This window comes from Oreochromis aureus, linkage group 5 (assembly GCF_013358895.1).
Source record: "Oreochromis aureus strain Israel breed Guangdong linkage group 5, ZZ_aureus, whole genome shotgun sequence".
NCBI lineage: Eukaryota > Metazoa > Chordata > Actinopteri > Cichliformes > Cichlidae > Oreochromis > Oreochromis aureus.
The window spans coordinates 11,183,508-11,208,029 of NC_052946.1; the positions used below are offsets into that span (position 1 = coordinate 11,183,508).

The window sequence follows — 24,522 nt, forward strand, 5'->3', positions numbered from 1 at the left end:
GAATCTCCGCCCACTCTCTGCCTGATCGCTACCGGTAAGCGCTGCTTCTCTGGCTCTCTTCTCTGAAATAAATGTGTATAAGCTGTTTGAGTGATTTACCGAGTTGTTGTTAGTGACTTATAAAGCCAGTCGACGTATAAGTCATGTTAAAGTAACACAATGGCTGCTTTTGAGTGAAACGTTGTAATTTTAGTATTTAAAAGGAGTGTTTGGTATGCTAGCCCTAACAACCTAAGCGCTAACGCCTAGCCTAGCTCCTGTAGGCCTAGTGTGAAATTCATATGGTTCATTTAATTGTTTAATACAGTTATTGTGTTGTATTTGGTTCATTCGGTGTGTTAGTGTTTCTGAGTCTCTTAGGGAATCTGAAGTTAGTTCTCCTCTTCACAAATCAGTCAGTTAAAACGGCCTCATTCTTTAGGTTATAAGGTAATGAGCCGCCATTTTAGAACCACTGATTAGCTGCTGAAGCAGCAGGGTCGACTTCAAAGGAGCCATTTTACGGCCTCTGACTGAAGGCCGGGAGAAAAAAGAGTCACGTGCCTGTGCGGGTGTGTCTGTGTTGTGGGTTAATTAACAGAAGGAAGAGAGAGAATGAGGATAAAACACATAATATAAGAATAATAAAATTTCTTAACAAGAAGTTTTTTTAATTAATCAATTTTAGTTTTTAGTTAAATTTTAAGAAGTATTTAACAAACACTTGTTTGTGCAGGTTGGTTGGTTTTAAGTAAAACCTACCTACACCTGCAGCTCTGTTTAACTTCTCACTTTGTGAAAAATTGATAACATATAAAAAGGCCACCTTCAAATAAATAAAATGCAGCAGTGCACCATTAATATTAATATGATATGTAGATATTTAAAACAACAGCATATTAAATAAAACTAAATGACACTGTGTGCAGGTGATAATATATTTTGGGAAGAATTTGAATGCAGACCAACTCAAATGTTGAAGCCTACAAATATATCACCCAAGCTTTCATTTATGATTGTTCATGCTTTTAAATTGTGATGTCACAATTTGTATTTTTGTGCTTTGTCTTTTTGTTACACAGAGTGAAAGAGATCTTTGGTTTTGCCTTTGCTGGTAAGTAAACAGTGATTGTAACTGAAGCAGTATGAACCTGGCATTGCGTAGCACGTTTGACGACTTGCATACAGTAGTTTGACTTTTTGTGATATGTTTCCATTTACTGATTGGCAAAAACACAGGATTTGTGACCTGTAGCAGCAAAGCCCCACACACAGGCCTCTGACTGTCCCTGAAAATGTCCCTGAAGTTTAATAGCCCATTTATGTATGATTTAAATTTCTTATGGCTTATCAAATCCAAACATAGTTAAATGTCAGATGTCTTTATACGGTGGTTCATTTTCTCCTTATGTTTGTGGATTTAAGTAGCAGACAAAACAATTAAAGTGTTTTAGGAGAGTCAGTATAAGTGGTTGCTCAAACACTTAAGAGCTGCACAGGTATTGATTTATATTGTCTCTCAAATTCTGCTGATGTATTACATTAAAGTCAGAACACTGTAGAAGTATTTTGCCTCACTCGGTATAAGTAATAGCTTTAACAGTTAAGCAATAATAAAAACGAAGAGAACCAGAGGTGTGAGTGGACATTGTTAGGTACATTACAGCCAGTGTGTCCAATTGGTTTATTACTTATTTAGTGAATATAATGTGTTTTAAAATTAATTAGAAAGGTTGCCAGAAAGGTACACTGCAAAATTCATAAATATTCCTAGCAACGGGTACAATGAAAGGACTTTGTAGTGTAATATTTTAAGACATTTAATTTTAATTACAAAACATGGTGCACCTCTGCTATTGTAACATGTTAATATTTACATGTATTTTAAGATTTACATATTCATGTCAGACATGAGGTTTTCTGTTGCTTCTGATTTATATAATTACTTTGTATCTTACAAGTTTTGGTTTTCACACTTTATTAGCACTGACTTGTGGTAGAAAATGTTGAAGCCACAAAGCTTCTGTGTAGGAAATATTTGGTATATCCTGCACTTGTGCCAACAAATATTGGTGGATATTCTTTGCATTTCTGTAGTAATGAATGCTTTTATTACACATGCCATTTGAGACGCTGCAGTTCATTTATCTCCTCTTTACACTACAGTAAGCTCATAAAGCCTTAATTTATGTCTTAGTAAATTGGATTGTGTGTGAAGAGGCTCAACAGTCTGAATCATCAAACAGTGATCTGATGTATTGTTTCCTTTCTCTAGACTGCTGATCTGATCGTCTCAAGTCTGGTAAGTAAAGGTTTGTCTGAGGTGCAGTGCTGGGAAATGTTTCTCATTATAGGAGATTCAGTTTAGTGCTGTGAGTCAGCACAGCTCTTGGCAATCATCAAATCCTAGAAAAGTCTATGTAAACATTTCCAGACTTACAGATTCTCTCTCATCATCATACTACATTTTTAATTAGGCCCTAATGTCGGCCATGCTGATTTATTGTAGATTGAGGGAGTGTGTATTAAACATGCCCCATATAATTTTGCATTTTGCCAAAAGTCATACTGAGTAAATTATTTTTTACTTTTATGTTAACGGCTCCCCAGACATTATGATATACTGTTGTACCAGGTAAGTACACACAGAAATGGGAATTTGAGACCTTTGGGCATTTAGGAACATGTGATGTGTCATAAGTTTGAGTTGAGTGCATGTGAAGTGTTTAAAGCAGGTGGTCTGAAACTGTCTGCTCTAACTTCATTGTGTGGGTTTAGCTTGACCATATTATGTTTACAGTAAGTTACTATAGCACCACATCTTGGTTTACAGACTCTGTTTGTTTTATTGTGTTAATAGAATGAAAAATGTCCTTAGAAATGTTCCATCATTATGTTAAACATTTTCATTCAGTTGAATCTAATAATGTACTGTACAACTCTTCAGTGTGTAATGATATACATGTTCTGTATTTTTCGGACTGTAAGGCGCACTAAATTATAAGGCACATTAAGTCAAACAAAACAGATAAGTCAAACTTTATTCAACTCATTTACAATAACTCTCAACATTGTTCAGTTGTAAGACATAAAATACAGAACAATTCACTCACTTTTCAGGATTTTGTATTGATGAATGTGGATTGATCAGTTTGAACTCTGCTTCATAAGCATGGCTCTCAACAGGTGCCAGGCCCTTATACACACACACACACACACACCATATTATGTTGAAGCACAGTACGAATTACTCTCACTGAGGGTGCTGACTATGGTAGCCATGCTCGACAATACATCAAGCGGCACAGCTTTGTAGCTTACCAAAGTCTTACTAAAATATTTGACAGAATTTGGATCGCTGTGTACCACAGAAATCCAGTTTGAGGTCAGTAAGCATAACCAGAATCAATACACTAGGCACATTGTATATTTTTGAGAAAATGACAGGATTTTAGGTGTGCCATATACTCTGAAGAATATGGTAAATCCAAGCATATTGGAAACATGACTAATTCCAGTCCTTTTGTGTCTTACAGGTGACCTGCTGCAGAAAACCCTCTCCCTCTATCATTATCAAGCAATTCTGTCTATCCTATCACTCTCCCAACTCTATCTAATTTGACAGCCATTCTATCTTGTATCAATCTATCCCAACTGCTCTATCTAATTTGACAGCCATTCTATCTTGTATCAATCTATCCCAACTGCTCTATCTAATTTGACAGCCATTCTATCTTGTATCAATCTATCCCAAGCACTCTATCTCGTTTTCAGAAATCCCAGTTTTCAGAAATCCCAGTTTTCAGAAATCCCAGTCTTCAGAAATCCCAGTCTTCAGAAATCCCAGTTTTCAGAAATCCCAGTTTTGAAAAATCCAAGTTTTGAAAAATCCAAGTTTTGAAAAATCCAAGTTTTGAAAAATCCAAGTTTTGAAAAATCCAAGTTTTTGGCAATTGAAGTTACCAGAACTTTGTCAATCTGTATTCAGAATTCTGAGAGATCTCTGCTCTCACTGCTCCTCCTTTCCTGTCATTAAACTCTCTCCATTCATTTTGCTGGAAAATAACAATTAGAAAGTTGAATATACAGTAGTAGAATTGCAGTACAGTAGAACTTATAGTAGAAACTACTTATACAGCCCTACATTTGTAGTTTTAACTTGGCATTACACTTTGAAATAAACACTGATAGTTTGGCTTACAAGTGCAATTTGATAAATTATATAAACTTATATACACCTTTTTGAGATATATTTGTAGTAAGATAATCTGGTTATTTTGTAATTCAGACTGTTATATTCACATAAATATTAAATTTGATTCAAATACATTTTTCAAGTCTGTTTCATTGGTTATAACATTTGACTACAAGTTTATACTAGTATTATTTAAGGACAAACCCTTTTTGTCACTCAGTGTAAGTGTTCAGTTACAGTTGTCATCTAGAGGCTGCCCTGAGGACCCAGACTTCCTGTTTCCTGACTGCTGCAGAACATCCAGCTGAAGAATCCCCATCGCCTGTCATCTGATCACCACACCATCACAGCTCATATTTGCTTTAAATTTTAAATATCTGAAAGATTTACACAGTCTACTTAAAAGTTAAGAGTTTTATTATAGCCTGTTGATTGATTGTTGAGATTTATTCTGCATATTACATTACAGAAGTATAGACCTATTTGTTATCCAGTCTGGTTAAAGAAAAATAGAAGTAATAATATACAGTTTTTGAAAAAAGTTACAATAAAACAGACCAAAGTGTTTTCAAAGAACTTTAAATAACTTTTATATTGAGTTTGTATTTAAGTCAGCTTTTTATATTAATTCTGATAAATCTCTGATTTTAATAGTCATTAAAGTCATTAGTTTTTCAGTGTTTACAAGTTGACTTTTGTTTACATTTGTGTATACATATAAGTTCCAGTTTGTACTTCAACAAAATGCCAAGAAAAGGTCAAAGGTCACAGTCCCAGAAGCTTAGATGGCAAAAGCAGCGAGAACAGGTAAATGTTTCTCTACCGGTGAGCAGGTAAAGGTGTCCGTTACAACTATTCCCAGTCCAGAAGTGCAGAGCAGTGCTCAGACAGCCGCAGTGTCTTATGCAGATGTGGTAAAGAGAGGTGTTCGCTCAGCATGTGTGCCAGATGCTAAAGTACAGCAGGTAATCCAGACTGAAACCCAGGTAACTGTGCAAACGCAGTATGATGGAGAAGCTCCAGGACCGTCTCATGTACAGGTTACAAACAGTGAAAGTCGTCCACGAGTGAGTAGCATCTGTGCGTCCCGAAGCCAGGCCTCTGCTAAGTATGGAAAGTACCGGAATCAGCAATGCATGGCGAACAGTTTGGTTTTCCTGTCATTCTTACACGAGGATGAATTCATTACGAGAGCAGATCTTAACCGTGTGTTGGACAAAGGCCATGCCATGCATTCAGATGCCAGAAAGAGGTTTGTGAACAGCGTGTTTCTAGCCTGCGATGAGCTTCCCTCAGTGGTCACCAGCCGCACACACAAGTATCAAGTGGACATGTCTCAGTTTGCTCTTTACGGCGCATTTGATGGTACAGATCATCTTCCGAGCCTTGAACAGGGACTACAGTGTTTGGTTTCAGCGGTTCGCTATGCTTTGCTAGTCATGGGAGGAAACGTCATTGCAGTTTGCAGGCTGACTTCAGGTGAATACGCATATTTTGACCCTCACTCACGTAAGTCTACAGGAATGCCATTGTCGCTAGCTGTAAGTGGTGGAACTGCAGTTATGTTAAAATTCACACGTCTTAACGACATGACTGACAGGATCAAACGCTTGTACCGAATGTTTAGCATCGCACCAACCTGCACTTATGAGCTACAACCTGTCGAGTTTCACAGTGAAAACGCTGCTGACCAAAGAGATGCTAATCAAACCACCGAATACAGACAAACCGCTGCAAGTGTTCCAGCTGTAGCTTTAAATGAACCTGTCCAAGAATTAAATTCCCAAACAACCACTGAGCAGACACGGAAAACTGTTACGGAGACTGTAATCACTGAAGTGACATCATCCAGAGTGGATTATTCAGATGAGACAGCTGCTACTGAAAACAACAATCATCCGTCTGATTATTTACAGAAAGAAACCTCTGCATCTTCTGTGAGAGAAACTCAGGTAATATCAGATGCTGTTCCTCAGAATGATTCAAACACTGTCTCCTGTTCAACTAAGACAATACAGGAACTGCCACATAAAATTTTGAAACGTAATAAACAGGAAGCACAAAAATGAGGAGAAGGTCACTGGCCCAACAGAAATTACCACAAAGAAAGGAAAATCAGAAAAGGAAGGAAAGGGAGATGTACAGTTGTGATGAAAGCTTTAGGGCAAAGAAAAGAAATTCCAGTACAAAGTCTAATGATCCAGATCACAGACAGAAGAAGAGAGTGTACAAAAATAATCTGTATAAACTAAATGCTACATATAGAGAGAAACAGACAGAACATTTGAGAAAGATCTATAAAGAAAGAGATGATTTTAAGGAAAACAGAAGGAGCAAATGAAAAGGCTGTATAGAGAAAGTGCTAAAATTAGAGAGAAAAAAGGAACGTGTCATAAGGACATACAAAGACAATCCTATAATCCGAGAAAAGCAGAAAGAACATATAAGGAGAACATATAAAGAGTCTTCTATATTCCGAGAAAAGCAGAAAGAACGTTTAAGGAGAACATATAGAGAGTCTTCTATATTCCGAGAAAAGCAGAAAGAACGTATAAGAAGAACATATAGAGAGTCTTCTATATTCCGAGAAAAGCAGAAAGAACGTTTAAGAAGAACATATAGAGAGTCTTCTATATTCCGAGAAAAGCAGAAAGAACGTATAAGAAGAACATATGGAAGTTCTGTTGAATTCAGAGAGAAACATAAAGCCTGCATGAGGTCCTATGTATATAAACTATATCAAGAAAGTGAAGAATTTAAAAAGAAAAAACTATCTTACAGCACTAAACGTTATGGAGAAGAGAGACAATTTCAGCAACAACACAAAGAGAATATGAGAGAACGAATGAGAGTAAAATATTGGAACGTTTTTTCTTTTAGACAGATGCATAATATCAGATGTGCAATGAATATAAAAAGAAAATATCGTCAGATGCATCGACCAGCTGAAAGTTTACAGTCTAATCCAGATAACAGTTTAATGAATGAGGCCATATCTCGTTTCAGATCAAACATTAAGTCAGCACCATCTTATGTTTGTACTGTTTGTCTAAAAGCTTCTTTTCCTAATCAGGTGAAAATCTGCAAAAGAGAAAATTACTCAAAACACCCAACTGTAGCTCAGCAGTGTCTAACTGGTAAATTTGTTCATATGTGTGATGAAGCATGTAATAATAACTGCAGCTTTCCTGTTGAGAGAAAAAAGGAGTATATCTGTCACACGTGTCACAGTTCCCTCAAAAGTGGACGCATGCCAAGGCTTGCTGCTGTCAATGGTTTAGAACTGCAGGATATTCCAGCTGAACTGTGTGATCTCAACATTCTGGAGAGACATCTGATTGCCAAATGCATACCATTTGCTAAGATTATTCCTCTTCCAAAGGGCAGACAGAGACTCATACGTGGTAATGTGGTGTGTGTACCATCTGAGGTCCAACAAACAGTTGACTGTTTACCTAGGCTCAGGAACCAATCACAGATAATGAGGATCAAGCTGAAAAGACGACTGTGCTACAAAGGCCATCAGCTGTTCCAGACTGTCACCTGGTCTAAACTGATCCAAGCCCTGCGTAAGCTCAAACAGATTCATCCACAGTACACAGATATTGTTATCAGAGATGATGCATTGCTTTGTGATCCCACGTTACCTGATGATGACAGCAGTGATGAAGCCAGCATGGCAAGTGATGATTATGATGAAGCAGATTTAATGGAAATTGACAACTATGAAAAAGATGCCCTTTTGTGTGAAAGTGAGTCTGAAAGTGAACAAGATATTAATATGCAATCCTGTGATGAACAACCAGAAGAACAAAATCCAGAGGAACCAGAAAGTGATTTGAACAATGGAGGTTTTGCTCTAGAAAGTTGCCTGCAGCCTGTAGACATTTCAGAAGAGATTCTCTCTTTCACTGATAACACATATTGTGTGGCTCCTGCAGAAAGAAACAATCCTGTTAGCTTCTTCAGAACTCCTCATTTGGAAGCCATGGCATTTCCTGTGCAGTTTCCTACTGGTCAGAATACACTGGATGAAAAGAGACGTCTTAAACTCACACCAAGTGCTTACTTCAAGTCAAGGCTTTTCAACATTGATGCAAGATTTGCTAAAGATACAAATTACCTGTTTTTCTCACAGTTTGTCACTGAAATACACCTGGCTAATTCCAGCATGACAATACAGCTAAGGAAAGGTAAAACTATGACCAAAGATGGACGCAAAATCACATCAGGAATGCTACAAAGTAAGACAGAAGTAGAGAAGCTGGTAAGAAATAAAGATGCAATCAGATTTATGCAGCCACTCAGAGGAACTCCAGCTTACTGGCAGAAAACTACCAAAGATCTATTCAGTATGGTCCGTCAAATAGGAACACCTCAGTTCTTTGTCACTTTCTCTGCTGCTGAGATGAGATGGCCTGAAGTGATTCAAGCAATAAAGAGACAGCAAGGTGAAGAGGTTGATTTGAAGCCCTGGACTGGTCAGAAAAGTGTGAAATTCTAAGATCAAATCCAGTAACCACCATGCGAATGTTTGATAAGCGTGTTGAGGCTTTGTTCAGAGATTTGCTTTTTCTCCTGCACAGCCCCTTGGTGAAATCATTGATTACTTTTACAGAGTTGAGTTCCAGCACAGAGGTAGTCCGCATATACACATGTTGCTGTGGATTCGAGAAAAGGTAGAAGTAGATGTGGATGATGACCAAACTGTCTGTGACTTTGTGGACAGATACATCTCAGCTCAACTCCCTGATCCAGAAAAACAGCCTGAACTGCACAAAAAAGTCGCTGAACTGCAAAAGCACAGCAAAAACCACACAAAGACATGCTTTAAGAGTGTGAACTCTGGTTGTAGATTTGGGTTTCCAAAACCACCATCCACAAGAACAATGATTGTGAGACAGGATGAGGATTCAGACACTGAAGCTGCAAAAGCCAAGCTCAGACCTTTGTTGAACCTGCTGAAGGAACCTGAAGCTGCTTCCCTCACCATAGACCAGATTCTGTCACGATGCAACTTGACATTGAATGAGTATGAACAATGCCTCCAAGACATAAACAAGAAAACAGCTCTTATTCTGAAACGTGACCCAAATGAGTGTTGGATCAACAATTACAACCCAGACCTGCTTGAAGCCTGGAACTCTAATTTAGATGTCTCATTAATTTTGAATGCCTATTCATGTATAGAATACCTCTGTAAATATATAACGAAGAAAGAATCTGGCCTTTCTGAATACCTAAAGACAGTTATTGACAACTCTGATAAGAACACGGTCAATGAATGTGATGAAATGAGAGCTGTGATGCAGGCTTATTCAAAAAAGAGAGAAATCAGCGCACAGGAGTGTGTGACTCGTGTCTGTGGCCTAAAAATGAAAAAATGTTCCCGCAGTGTTGTATTTGTACCAACAGATGATAACCCGGTAAAAATGAGTCGCCCAATGAGCTACCTGGAAACCACAACACATGACAGTTGTAATATTTGGATGACAAGTTTGGCTGATAAATACAAATGCAGACCTGAGACACCAGAATATGAGGAAATGTCGCTGGCTGATTTTGCTGCCTTGTGCCGGTTGGTGAGTGGTCCAAATGAAGGAAAAGATGTGCTTCCTCTTCTAAACCAGCTTGGATTTGTACAAAGGCGAAAGAATGATAAACCAGCTATAATCAGGTATTACCACTGTTCACAGGAAAAAGATCCTGAGCAATATTATGGACGACTGTTGAGACTTTACCTTCCACACAGATCAGAGCAGGAACTGAAACCACAAGGATTCCAAACCTATCAGTCCTTCTACAACTCAGGTTTTGTACGACTTCCATGTTCAGACCACAGTGAGTCTGTGAAAAGGGTTGTGAAGAGAAATAAAGACAAGTATGAGAAGAACTCTGAGGATATTGAGAGTGCACTGGAAGAGTTTGAACAAAATAGGGATGTTGTGATTGATGAATGGTGTAATCTTGCTCCTGAATCTGAAGTTGTGAGGCTGCAATGTGATGAGAATCTTCCTGAGAGACATTCTGATGATGAGAACGAACAGGAGAATGTCCCCGACTACAGTCGTCAGTCTGATGCTGTAACAGAGATCAGAGCCATCAGAGAACAACCTGCAGTCGATCCAGCTGTGGTACGTGTAATGTATCAGAATCTGAACCAGAAGCAGGCCTCGTGTTCTATGCCATTAGAGACTGGTGTATTCAGCGAGTTTGTGGTTTGAACCCAGATCCATTTTTCTTCTATATCAACGGTGGTGCAGGAACTGGAAAGTCACATCTGATTAAATGTATTCACTCTGAAGCATCAAAGATCCTGAGCAGACTGCCTTCTAATGCAGAAGAAGCTGACATATCAAATCCAACTGTTTTACTGACGTCATTTACCGGGACAGCAGCTTTTTCTATCAATGGCTCTACGTTACATTCCCTACTCAAACTACCCAGGAGTCTGAAACCACCCATTCAAGGACTTGGTAACCAACTGGATGAAGTCAGATGTGAGCTTATAAATGCTGAAATTATTGTTATTGATGAGATTTCAATGGTTTCAAAACCCTTTTTGCTTATGTGGATGCAAGACTGAAACAAATCAAAGGCACTCAGAGACCTTTTGGTGGAATGTCAGTTTTAGCTGTTGGAGATTTTTACCAGCTGCCACCAGTGCGACAGTCTAAACCTCTCTGTGTTTATGATCCAGAACAGATTGACCTATGGCAGGAACATTTTCAGATGATAACTCTAACCGAGATCATGCGTCAGAAAGATGATGTGGCCTTTGCAGAGATGCTGAACAGGATTAGAGTCAAAGAAAAGACAGATGAGCTTTCTCAGTGCGACAGAGATTTGTTGTCACAGGCTGTGACTGCACCAGAAGAATGTCCAATCGAGGTCTTACACATCTATGCCACCAACAAGAATGTTGAATCCCACAACACAGATACGCTCAAGAAGCTTCATTCAAACATTATAATCATCAATGCAGACGATTTCCAGAAGGATAAATGTACAGGCAGAATGGCACGAAGAGACAAACCATTTACAGGTGGGCGAAATGATTTACCCGACACCCTGAACGTTGCTGAAGGAGCCCGAGTGATGCTGACCAGAAACTTGGACACACTAAACGGTTTGGTCAACGGTGCTTTTGGTATACTGATAAAGGTGGTGAGATCTGAAAATGATGGACACATAATTAAACTGGGGCTCAGAATGGACAACCGGCAGCCTATGAGACACAACCGCAGTGCTAATGCAGCATCTGATGATCTGGTTTACATTGAGAGAGCAGAGGAGAGTCTGAAGTTTAAAGGAGCGGTACGCAGACAGTTTCCTGTAAAGCTAGCATTCGCCTGCACAATTCACAAAACCCAGGGTCTTACAACACAGACAGCTGTAGTTTCAATGAAGAACACATTTTGAACCAGGTATGGCTTATGTTGCTCTCAGCAGGGTGACGTCTCTCAGTGGACTCTATTTGCAGGACTTGGATGAGAAAAGGATTTATGCCAATCCTGAGGTAACTGCAGCGCTCCAAACCATGAGACAAGCCAGCGTTGAGGAAATGATGCCTCTTCTTCAGGTCAGAGAAACAGCCAGCAGACCTGACACTCTTACACTGATCCATCACAATACAGAGGGTTTGCCATCTCACATCAGTGACATCAAGAGTCATCATGAAATGTGTTTAGCAGATGTTTTGTGTCTCACAGAGTCTCACCTCCAAGGCTCCTTTGTTGCAGACAGTCTTCATTTGGACGGCTACACCATGTTCAAACGCAACAGACATGTGTCCTACACAAACTTTCCTCACATGGCCAGCAGAAGTGGTGGTGGAGTTGTTGTGTATTTGAGGAATCATTTTCAGGTTCAGGTAAAACAGTATCTGCATAATGTCACTGATCTTGAGTTCTTAGTGTTGAAGGTTCAGGCTCCATTCCCTGCGCTCATTGCGGTTGTGTACAGACCTCCTGACTACAGTTTGGCACCGTTCATGCAAAACCTGGTAAGTCTTTTAGATTCACTTGAAATAATGGACTGTCACCCAATAATTGTGTGTGGAGATTTTAATGAGAACCAGTTACAGAGTGGAAGAAAACAGATTCTGGAGCAGTTTCAGTCGAGAGGGTATTCACAGCTGATCACTTCTGCCACGACAGACAAGAACACCCTGCTTGACCTCATTTTTATTTCTCAGCCACAGCAAAGTCTCTATTCAGGTGTCCTGAGAACATATTACAGTTACCACAACCCTGTATTTTGTGTCCTGTCCTCCAGCCAATCATGAAGTCATCTGGTGAGTTTTGAAACAATTACAGATCATGTTTGTTACAGAGTTTATTGTTTGTAGAGCATGAAAAGATTTTCATTGAAAAACGTGTCTTCCCTACTCTGTCTGTAAGAAGACCCTTTCTTATTGCAATGTTATTAATCATTTCACCAAATCATGGCTGTACTTCATGCAGAGCCGGGAGATCTGCTTTCTGTTATCATGAACCTCAGATCTGAAAAATGCTGCAAAAAGTATTAAACGGACATAACTTATTTTTTATTCTCATGTTTTAAATGACTAAATCTACTAATGCATTTTTTCATGGATGTTAATTGTCATCTCCTTTTTGGATACTTTTTTTACTCTGACGTATGTATCTCAACAAACGAGAGCTTCCCCTCCAAGGGCTTTCAAATATGAAATAGTAAATAAATAAATCCCAGATAAATGCAGGTATTTATTATGGGTCACATGAATAAATACAGACAATTATATTTTCTTGATTATAGTAAATTTTGTAGAATCAAATGTTTTTGGGATGAATGAGTTTTTGCTAATCATGTTTTACAGGTAAAAAAATATTAAAAGTTTTAAACTATCTTTAGGCTACCAGAGATGTCTATAATGATACATTATGTAGAGAAAAACATTTTACAGCTTACAGAATATATATTAAATCTGATTTAGAAGTACATGGAAAGTTTCTGCATCCATTTTCTGACTTGGCCTTTATCCGGGTGGGTTTGGGTTTGGGTGGATAAAGGCCAAGTCAGAATTCTCTGAGCAGCTGGAAAAAGCTGCTAATAAACAAAGACATCAGAAAGCGGGGCTTTAGGTGTAGCCCCGCTTTCTGACGCACTAATTAGATTTAGTAACTGACACCCCATACCAGCATTACATACACACTTGGGGGCTGAGATGGGTGGGTGGTGTTAAAAGCACTTTATGTTTTGTAGATGTATTGTTTCAGACAGGGCACACAGTCCTGTTTCCTTTGTGGGAAAACCTTCAAGCTTCACCATCCTCAGCTGAAACAACAACATCTTAACACCATCTTCATGAACTGCTGAGCCAAACCTGATCCATCAGTGCTGGACTGCACAGATAACTACATGCCACAAGGAGACTGCTGTTTCATGAACTGCCTTACCAGTGTGTCTTCAATGGAGAAGATGACACACCCATCACCTGACCTCCTGCCTGATCTGGAGACCATCATCATGCTGCCACACTACACACCTCTGAGACCATCAATGATGACTCATACTGAGGAAACTGTATTTCCTGTCAGAGATGCTCAGTGATCCTCAGAGCAGAGAGAGGTACAATTCTTTATCTTTGATAAAAATGTCATTGCTTTTAATTCATTTAATTAATTTAAATCCTGTTTATTGCATAAAGAATTACACACAAATGATTATACTTGTTGACACTTTTTGAGTTTTAATTCACATTATGGATTAAAAATCTATGCTTTTTCTACTCTGTCTCTCTGTGCAGGTATTGCTGTCTTCTAAGTTCTTCAGTGTCCCAACTGAGACATTCAAACCTCATTGCAGAGCTCAAGTCTTTCCTCACCATCATGTGAGTGTGAGATTGCTCTGGATTCTGGTTATGTGGCCTGCAGCACCTAAGGTATTTCAAAATTGTCCATTTTATAACTTATTTGTAGTTTTTAGGCCTTAACACAAATAAAATGTTCCTTTTCTGTATTTTTAGAACAAGCTCGTACAGTGTGGCTGCATTCCAGCTTCTTAGACTCTACGCAAGTGGACAGAGTATCAGTGTTTGACCACTGTTACAGACACCGACTTCTGTCAACTCACTGCTACTGAGCAGGCACCTCACTCCAGGAAGACAGAGGGCTGCAAGCCTGTCATCGTTTCCAGTGTGGCTTTGAATTCTTGGGGTAGTATCAGATTTTTCCCACAAATATTCAAAGGTAACACTTATTTTAAGCTTAGTTATTAAATCAAAAGTCTTCCTTTTGTTAATTTTTTTATTTTTATTTTTTGTTTGTTTGTTTTCTTTTAGATTTATATGCAGTGATCGGATGTGGTGGAACTTTGTTAGCTGTGTGTAAAACATCTGTTTGTGATGACATTTACAATGAGGCTTTAAGGTGACAGTTTCCATGTAATTTCAGTCCTTTTACTAAGCAAAAACATGTTTGCAATTAACATATTTTTTCAGTTTTGTCTTTTTGATTTATGGTTAACATTCCTCTGTGACAGCAAATACTAAACTGGTCCAAGTAACCAGCATATCATTGGTCAAAGGCAAAAAGGACCACATGTCACACTAGCAAGGAATTTTTGACTGTGTTTGTGTCACCAGATTTAACAAACAATATCAGACATATGAAACTGAACTCTGGATTAATGTGCAGATGTTTTTTTGTGGTTTTTTTATTGTTGAATAATTATTTTGTAGGACAAACCGAATCTATTTACCCAAACAATGTAATTTGTTTGGGTAAATAGTGGATTAATATATCTAAGTCTATAAGTATAGCAAGCTGAATTCATACAAACACACAGCTCTAAATCTTGGAATTGTAGGATGTACAAAAATGATCATGTGATTATTATGGACATTTAAATAACTATATCTATTGAACCATTACACATATTCTTTATAGAAATTACACAATCTCAAAATGTGAAAAAAGAAAATGTTTAAGAGAATAAATAATGTGTGTTTGTATGAATCCTGCCTTAGTATGGGGTGTCAGTAACTACATTAGTATAGACTAGGTCTAACAGTGGTTTTCCACATCTGCTCTAATATATATAGATAATGGGTCAGACATATAAAGTCATTTTGAAAAGTTCATAAAGGTCACATCCATTTATATGTGTTCCTCTTTATCATTTTATATCAGGTCACACAGCTGACTTTTGTTTTGATCAGAGTAGAACCATAACATTCATGCTAATGGTTCTACTGTTTACAGTTACTTTATGATGGATTTCATCCTGGTCACAGCACTATGTGAAAAGCTGTTAGAGGTAAAGTTAACCCAATTAATACCTCATCATAAGTCACTCTCTAACGCAGGGCAGTGATTATTTTTCACTGTAATATATTTCACAACAATGTTCTTTATTTGATCCCTGTTTCTTTAAATATGCACATCGATTGTTCAGCTGTGTGACTCTCTACACCTCAAATATATCACAATGTGGACTTCATTTCGACAGTATTTTGTAGATTGGTACCATATTTATCATAAAATCAGGAAACTGTAAACTAATTGAAAAAATGAAGCTTGTGAAAATTTTAACGTGGCATTGGAACATGTTGTTTATCCTTGCCAAATGGTATTTACACAAAATTCCAGCAAATCAGAGGATATATTTTGTCTCTCACTTGCTGTTTATATGTGTATATTTTTATAGTTAATAGCCTATCATGTGTTTGCGCATCTTAGGGCCATAAACATAAACATGGCAAACAAGGATATGTTCACAATTCTAACATATGCTTCAATTGTTTGTATAGATGTTAGATCCATTTGATTTGCATTTTCTATTAATATTTTTCTGTTTATCCCAAATGGGATTTTTATTTCTGTATGCCATTATTGTAATCATTGAAACAACTGAGTAAATATTTTGTATCATATGTTTCTAAAAATATTTGAATGTTCTACTTTTCTACTACTGGTTTTCTACTTTCTAAACTTTCTTCCACTCTTTGGCATTTCAATAACATTATTTTTGGGTGTTTTTATCTCTGACCGCAGCATCTTGTGCATTTATTACCTAAATGTTGTTTGTGTGGGTCTTGTTTTTTTGTTTGTTTGTTTTTTTTGTTGCCATTTTAGATTTCACCAGCTGTGTAAACTCTGTTATTTTACCTTGGTTTTGTTCCACATCAGTTTATCTGCTGGCTGATTTTCTTCCTTTTCTAATGTATCTGGTAATTTTTAACAGTTAAACAAGTAACTTTGAAGTTACTTCAGCCTTTTCAGCTGTTATCTGTTGACAGTTTTGCCTCATTATTACATTTCTGCAAAATTATAGCAGTTCTGATAACTTGTGTAATATTTCTGCCAAGTTTTTAATTTTCTACTAAATTATATTATTTTTGCTAGGTTACACTACTTTTGTTTATTATGTTATGTTATGTTAATTTATGTTATTCTTAATTATTTTATTTCTGCTAAGTTGTAGCTTCTGGTAAACTACAACATTTCTGCTAAATTGTTATGTTTCTTCTAAGTTATTGCATTTCTGCTAAGTTATTACATTTTTGTTAACCTAATGTTGTCCTGCAACGTAATTAAATTTCAACAACTTTTTAAACACTGACTTTGATTTCTTCAGCTTCTTCAGCTATTTTCAACTATTTTCAGGAGACAGCTTTAGCTTTACAGCATCCACACTGCATTTTCGCAGGAAATGCAAATTTTTCTAGTTAAATAATGATTACAAAATTGTGGCTCTTGTCTTTGCACAGAGAATCACATTGATGTTAGAACCAATAATTGATGAAGATCAACCTGGCTTTTTACCTAACAAACATATTTCCAGTAATATCAGATTTGCCTTGGATCTGTTGGATTACTCATACTTAATTCCAGATAATAGCTATATTCTGTTTTTAAATTTTTAGATAGGCCTTTGGCACAGGTATACACCAGTTTTTACACCATTTACTTAAAAAGCATGGCTTTGGAGACTTTTTTGCAACGCTATTAGTGTTATATAACAATGCCAACTTACAAGTACGAGTCAGCTAGATTTAAAAGTATTTGTGTTCAGCTGAGGACTCCCTGCACCTCTGTGGGTTTTACCTAGGAAGTCCACTTTCCTCCCACAGTCCACAAACATGCTTGTTAGGGTAACTGTTGACTCTAGATTGACTGTAGGTGTGTATACAACAGTGTGTGGCTCTCTAAGTTAGCCACATTGCCAGTTTAACTCAAAAGTGGAGCAGGTATCTCAAACGAGAGTGACCTCTACAGGAAGTCACAAGTTACAGCACCCAATAATGCCCTACTCTAGATATAAACTTAACTACATAGTAACTCATTATCTACGTGTTGGTTGCTGTATCACTAACATGTGGTCAGAATAGTTGCTACTGTAAATAAAAACAACAACAACAACAAGAATCAAAACAATTTCCAAGTGTATTGGAAAACAAATCCTGCTTTTTTTAATAACACAATTATGTCTGTTACATAAAGTAAAAACAAAAATGAGACCCCTTTTTCCATCCCTATCAAACCCACCCTCATCCCGACCATCTCGGCAGTTTTGTGCAGCGATTCAGTCTGGGAATAAAAAGAGCATGACGACACAGACAAACACTTTCCTTTGAGGACCCAGAGACAAGAGGACAACCACTGCGCCTTACATCAGACCAGAGTGAATATAAACATAGTCCATGAGATTTAAAATCAAAGCAATGTAAACTGTATGAGATTACCGGAAACCTTATCAGGAGTACAAACATATCTTATCTGTACTTTCCACATCCTACTATAGGCTCCTAGAAACCTCAACAATGATTGCTAGGTGATGAACAAGATGGCTTTCTTTCAGTTCCCCCTGATACATCCAGGCACAGTGCTTTCAGCTTGAAATAAGCATCAACATGCCGTCTTAGTGTTCCTTGAACATGCTGCAATGAACAATGCCTGAGGTCAGTCAAAGACAGCACCTCAAACTTTTTTAAGGTCTTCTTCAGCTGATAAGACAGTCAGTGGGGATTCAGGCAGCCTGCAGAGAGATGGGTAACTGCTACTGGGACAAAAAAAAAAAGGAACTAAACACACACAATACCATGCTCAACCCTGGGCGTAACCAAAAGAGTTTTCTCAGCATTGAAATGCAGGAGCAGTGTGGTGGAGCGCAAAGACGATGGCATAAAGTTACGTCTCCCAGCTGCAAAACAGACTGATTGTACATATTGCAACATAAAAAAAATTGATAGGGGTGGATTCTTTTGTGTCTGACGTGTGTCGCAAAAAAAAAAAAAAAATAGTGTTTTCTAGAAGAGCAGCGCTGACATGCTGCCAACTTCACTCTGCTCCTTCACGAAGATCTCGAAGTACTGGTAGATGATGGTCACAGCCAGCAGGATTCCTGTACCTGAGCCGATGGCACCCAGGAAGTCTGCCATGACTGAGAGCCCTCCTATACAGAGCCCACCAAATGCAGCAGCTGTGGGGATGTACCTGCAGATAGAAATTAGACAGAAATAAAGACTTAAATATGCTGCAAACATTAAACCTAAGAGCGCATTTCCAAGTCTTTTTTATTTTTTTGTACCTGTTAAGTTCGTGCACCATGGAGGTCTCTCTGTGTCCTCTCATTACCATCTGCTGCTCCTTGAGCTGCTTCGCAACCTGAGACGCACAAAATAAAAATCGGTGGACATATTTAATACATGACTCTGATATAATGAACACCCTACATGTTTGCACGAAGACACACTTACATCTTTGGCAGAGGATCCTGAGACCTCGATCCAGGTCTTGGAGAAGAAGGCACAGGAGCCGAGCATGAACACGATGTAGATGACGGCGTGAACGGGGTCGTCTAGAACCGAACCAAATGATTCAGGTGGAGAAAGGTAGTAGCACAGGCCGCCCACTGGGTAGGCACGAGCTGGTCCTCCACTCGAAGTGTCCTAAACACAAACATTGTATTTGTACTGAATAGGGTGGAGACAAGCCATGAGTCCTCTTAATAAAGCAACATTTAAGTCGCCTGCTTCATACCTATGTTGCCATGACTTGGACTAAATGTACTTACAGACCAGGTTCCCAGGAGGTTGACCAGGAAGTTGCCACTGAAACGTGTTGAGAGCATCTGAGAAATCACGTACAGATTGGAGACCAGGGCAGACTGGAGGATGATGGGGATGTTGGAGGTGTAGAACAATTTAATGGGGTAGGTGTTGTATTGGCCACGGTAGCGTGCTGACTTGATGGGCAGGTCAACCCTGAAGCCCTGATGAAGAAACGTTTGATTTAATACAATGCATATTCCTCAGAGTCTAATAAAAATCAGGTGAGATAAACAGTAAGTCACCTGGAAGTATATGACCACTGCAAACACAAAGACAGTGGCGATGAGGTTCATGAGGTTGGGCAGGTTCTGCCTGTAGAAGGCTTCTCTCAGAGCACGCACTTTGTCTGTACGGGTGGCCAGCAGATGGAAAAGAGCGATGATGGCTCCCTCAAACTCAGTACCTGGGAAAGACCCACAAATTAAGTCAGTGTAATATAGATACACAGAAACACCTCGCTCTGCAATCACTCAGCTTTTAAAGCCTTTTGTTTCTTAGTGCCAATACCTCTGCCAGTGTTGACAGTCGTGGGGCTGAAGGCCTTCCAGACGATGGTCTCACAGATATTGGTTGCAATGAAGAGAGAAATACCAGACCCCAGGCCATAACCCTTCTGCAGGAGCTCGTCCAGTAGCAAGACAATCAGACCTGCAACAAAGAGCTGGAGACAAAGGCAGGAGTTTAACACTCTTCCTGACAAATGCTCATTTTAAAAAGTTAAATCATTTTTTTTCATATGGTGTTAGCAGTGGTAATTTATATTAACCTGGATGATGATGAGCAAGCATATCCCAGCACCCATCTCTGAAGGATCTCCATACATGCCAGTCATGACATACACAATAGCCTGTCCAATGGTGATGATCATTCCAAACACTGCAAAAGTACATAAAAAAATGTGAAACAGGCACAACTGACACAACTAAAATGAGAGCTGTTATGAAAGTGCAAGCATCAGAGTCAAAGACATCTTTAAAGCTTCAAAAAGGTACGTGACAGCTTCTGAAAATAGCAACTGTCTGATGAGTAATAATAACACCTACATTTCTGAGCTCCGTTGAAGAGGGCTCTGTCCTTAGGAGTGTCTCCCACCTCAATGATCTTGGCACCAGCCAGCAGCTGCATGATGAGGCCTGAGGTGACAATGGGTGAGATACCCAGCTCCATCAGAGTACCTGAAGAACAAAGTCAGCGTCACAAACACAAAAACAATGTAAGAGCGCCTGCAACTTTTGACTTATGACACGTGATAAAAGATTACATCCTGCATGACAAGACAGTGGGATTAGATTATTTCTCCTTGGCAAAGCCACAAAGAACGCAAAATGCAAAGTTCTTTTGAAACCAATTAAATATAAGTAAACACCTCTGTTGGAGGCCAGGATTACTCTCATCCAGTAGAAGGGATCTGCTGAATCTGATGACATGATGCCAAAGAGTGGGATCTGCAAGAAGAAGAGAAAAAAAATTATGCAACAAAGCACTATGACCAAAAGCACAACCAGTAGGAAGGCTGTCACTGACAGATACCAACCTGGCAGCACACCAAAAAGATGAATAGTGTGATGGCGGTCCATAGTACTTTTTCTCTAAACTGAATCTGTAAGGTAAAAAAAATAAAATTAAAAAAAGAGGAAAAACAGAGGAGATGATAAGCTGTTGATCGCATTCATTCATGGTGTAAATCATCACCACTGTGTACTAAAGTACTAAACTAAAGCTCAAAGCTTACCTTTCTTTCTGGTTTCTGGATTTCTGGCAGGACTGCACAGAACGGCTTGATCACCTCCAAAAATTTAACTGAAAAGAGAGTGACGAGTTAAAAAATGTATATGTATTTACACCAAACAACACATCAAGCAGCTCTACTATGAGTATCGACAACATCTGAGCTTTTGTTCCTCTTTAGCCAGATCTACTTTGATGCTACGTCATCACTAACCAGCAGCTAAACAGCTGGCAGCAAAACCAAACAAGCCAGTCTCGTCATCACTTTAAAATGCAACAACGAGGATGTAGAAAAGTAAGCACAGCTGGGAGTTACTAATATTAGGTGTGTGCTCACCTTTAGACCGCTGACGGTGGAGCTGCCTAATGTTTTGTCACCTTGATCCGCTCTATCAATCAATTAAACTGACTAAGACAGAAAGTGATTTCACACACACGCTTCGGTTCTCTTTCTTTCTTTCTTTTTTTTGCTCCCCAGCCGCACAGAAAGTCAAACTGGACTTAAAAGCTAGTTACATTATAAAAGTGAAGGTAAAGTAAAGACCTCTGTGCTATACATGGTTAGTTCATTTAGCGTGATGCTAACTGGCGTTCAATCACAGAACAAGTTAGCCATCATTCTCTAAGATGAAGAGTTGACACACAGCTCAAAAAGACACAGGAGGCATCCCAGCGTGATATAAATCACTACAATGGTACTTTATCCAAGCGAAAAATAACTAGGCTGTAAACCTTCTCCCGTTATGAGCTAGCTCCAAGTGCCACATAACCTGGCCAAGGTTAGCCAATTAGCTTCTCCGACGAGCGCCGAGTGCCCTTTAATGTTCGAGATTTTAAAAAGGAAAAAGATAGCAGGTATTTTAGAGCACCAAAAACAAGCATATACACAAGAAAACATAACACGTACTTCCCATGGTGTCCTTAGTCCGACTCCTGCCGTGTTACTGGTATCCGTTTGAGTGCTGTGCGATTTCAGTGTGGCTCCATCAGCCGCTCCGTGAGAAAAGAGGGAGCCGTAGAGACACGTCACCAGACAAGCCGCTACCCCACGTCACTGCTCCGAGCCCCGCAGAGCCGACACGAAGCCCGCTGCAGACCGCTCACAGCTCGGTCTGTGAGGACACTTTAGTCAGAGCTGATAAACCAACAATATTAACTCAGAAAATGCGTGATTTTAATTTTTTAACATTTATATTCTAGCCGCTATATCACAAAGTCCTCCTATCCTACAGGGGGCGCCCCAACCTCCAGCGAGCGTCAGTTCCTTCTTCGGTTGAGAAGACTACCAGCTGAAAGGCGCTTTGCTGCCCTCATTGGTTTCCACCAATAACTGCAGTTTCCACATAAGTTTTACTATCAGTAGTGCTTGACGTGTGTTTCAGTGCTGACGGTATTAAAAACATATTTGTATTTACCTCTTATATCCATGCCTCATAATTACAGAAATAATTCCTCCTGGTTAACCTGAACTACTACAAACACAGAGACCCCTAAATAGCCCACCCCAATCTTACCCAGCTTAGGTATTTGAGAAGATATTTAAGAAGAAGAAGATGTTCTCCTGGTACATTTGGTATGCCCCCACTTTTCCCATTCTTCAGTATAATTAGATTACAAAAAAGTACACGCTGCTTCAGTTTTAAGCTTTTATGCATAATAATAGACACAATAAAAATCATCACCTGGTCCTTGGCAGGCGTTAAATAAACTCAGTCTCAGACAAACCATAAAACATGGCATCTTACGCCATTTTATTAGTCATTTTATAAAAATCAATCTAAAGTTCAGAAACAGTGTGTGACAAACTAACTGCACTCTTACTGCTTAGTGTTAGGAATTAAGAGGGTAAGTAGCAGCCAGCTGTTAATAATCAAATCAACTGACTAATTTGATTATCATTTAATAATTATTTGATCAACAAATGTGAGAACATCTATAAAAGTAGGGGTTTTGGCAGTATGCTGCTCTGGAGCATTCAGGTGTGTGTTAACACAATGGCAAGGAGGAAAGACATCAGCAGTGAACTGAGAGCTAATTCATACATCACACTGGCCAGTTTGTTCTTAGGTGGGCCGACAAGTGAAACTCTGACTTTCTGTCAGTGTATAGATGTACAACTACACATTAAATCCCAGATGTAAGAAAAAGAAATACAATTTCAACAGTCTCTGTTTTTCTACATGATGTGTATAATTACAGAAAAAGATCTGGTTGTTCATTGCCCAGACAAGTTTTTTAATTCAAAGAAAAAGAAAGAAAGAAAATCTTTTCCTTTTTTAACCTAAATCTCCATCGATCACAAGAATCATGAACATTTCTGTCATTTCCTAGGGGCTTCTGTTTGACACCCCTGCTTTAAAATATCAGTTCTCACCACTAGAGCTCAGTGTTGCTATAGCCTTGATGTAAGTGTGTGTGTATGTGTGTGTGTGGTTTATGATTTTCTTAAATTTTGTTGTTGATTGAGTATTTAAACAACCTCCACACATAAATCCATTGATTTAGGGCTGAATTTCTGTGCGAATGTCTTCACTTTGTTATACTTGGTGAACTCTTCATCGGTATTTAAAGGTGACAAGCACTGACCTGTAGATTCAAATAACAGCACAATGTCAACTGAATCTTTCAGCCGGCTGTCCGTCTGATCAGTCAGACTCTGTGGACCTGCTATCAACAATCACTTGATTTGTTTTTCAGCAGGAAATATACACACACGCGCGCACACACACACAGTGGAGGGTGGTTGGGAGCCTGCTCATCTGCCCTAAGATAAAGAGATATTTGTTCATGTGGTTACATAATGACCACAGAGCTGTGAGCTAACACCGAGGTGAGGACAAGCAAATTCCACGCAGCCTCCCTCCAGTCTCTGGTTTTCACACTATGAATTCTCTGTTAAAATCCAAATCACATTTTTTCCTGTCAGTCATGTGGAAACTTTGATCTGCTAAACACCAGTTATTAAAAGTTTATGTGCATTTATTTTGGTGTGAATTACATGGTTTTTTTCCCTATAGAAACCAAGTGAATCAAAAATTCATGGAAAACAGCAGCGTAAAGACGCAATAGGAAAATTTCAAGCAAATGAAACTGAAATGTCAGTAAGTAAAGGTGCATTCCCATGGAGGATACGGTGGCTGTCTGCAGCCTTCAATTATGTAATACATGAAACCTCAAGCCACAGCAGAGAGACTCTTCCCACTATTTTGCATTTTAAATTTGCATCTTGCCGGAGGCTCAGGTGCTCAAAGTCAAACCTATCCTCTGGTCTGGACCCAGGAGTTAGTGAAAGTAAATCTGATGAGATTTCCTCTTTGGCTAAAAGCAAAAAGCTCCCAGAAGGGCAAACAGTGCCTTGTTTAAATATGTTTTAACTCTTACAAATGAGACCTCACAAATTTCACATTAACCGACTTTTTAAATTCCGTAACAGAAATAACTATAAGTAAATATTCAAGCCTGTCAGTGTAGTCAAACAAATTACAAGTGCTTAAACTTTATAAATCAGATAAATATGAGTTCAAGCTGAGATGTATGATAA

The 24,522-nt window shown here is 38.7% G+C and overlaps 1 protein-coding gene and 3 long non-coding RNA genes across 4 annotated transcripts; 3 read left to right on the plus strand and 1 right to left on the minus strand.

The window, feature by feature from the left end:
- Window positions 1-1,060: 1,060 nt before the first annotated feature.
- LOC120440175 lies at window positions 1,061-4,216 on the plus strand. Its single transcript, XR_005613041.1, has 3 exons — window positions 1,061-1,093; window positions 2,255-2,281; window positions 3,516-4,216. It is a non-coding gene; the product is annotated as an uncharacterized LOC120440175 (long non-coding RNA).
- Window positions 4,217-5,332: 1,116 nt separating this feature from the next.
- On the plus strand, window positions 5,333-11,900 carry LOC120440368. The gene is made up of 3 exons (XR_005613194.1): window positions 5,333-5,653; window positions 11,658-11,756; window positions 11,887-11,900. It is a non-coding gene; the product is annotated as an uncharacterized LOC120440368 (long non-coding RNA).
- Window positions 11,901-14,023: 2,123 nt separating this feature from the next.
- On the plus strand, window positions 14,024-14,628 carry LOC120440140. The gene is made up of 3 exons (XR_005613008.1): window positions 14,024-14,081; window positions 14,166-14,388; window positions 14,481-14,628. It is a non-coding gene; the product is annotated as an uncharacterized LOC120440140 (long non-coding RNA).
- Window positions 14,629-17,568: 2,940 nt separating this feature from the next.
- LOC116330160 (protein transport protein Sec61 subunit alpha-like 1) lies at window positions 17,569-22,040 on the minus strand. Its single transcript, XM_031752383.2, has 12 exons — window positions 21,889-22,040; window positions 20,986-21,053; window positions 20,788-20,853; window positions 20,620-20,698; window positions 20,297-20,428; window positions 20,020-20,129; window positions 19,761-19,914; window positions 19,496-19,656; window positions 19,217-19,414; window positions 18,900-19,091; window positions 18,731-18,807; window positions 17,569-18,636 (listed from the first exon to the last, which is right to left on the minus strand). Exons 1-12 carry the CDS (start codon window positions 21,893-21,895, stop codon window positions 18,450-18,452), a joined length of 1,431 nt encoding a protein of 476 aa, XP_031608243.1. The 5' UTR covers window positions 21,896-22,040; the 3' UTR covers window positions 17,569-18,449.
- Window positions 22,041-24,522: the final 2,482 nt, after the last annotated feature.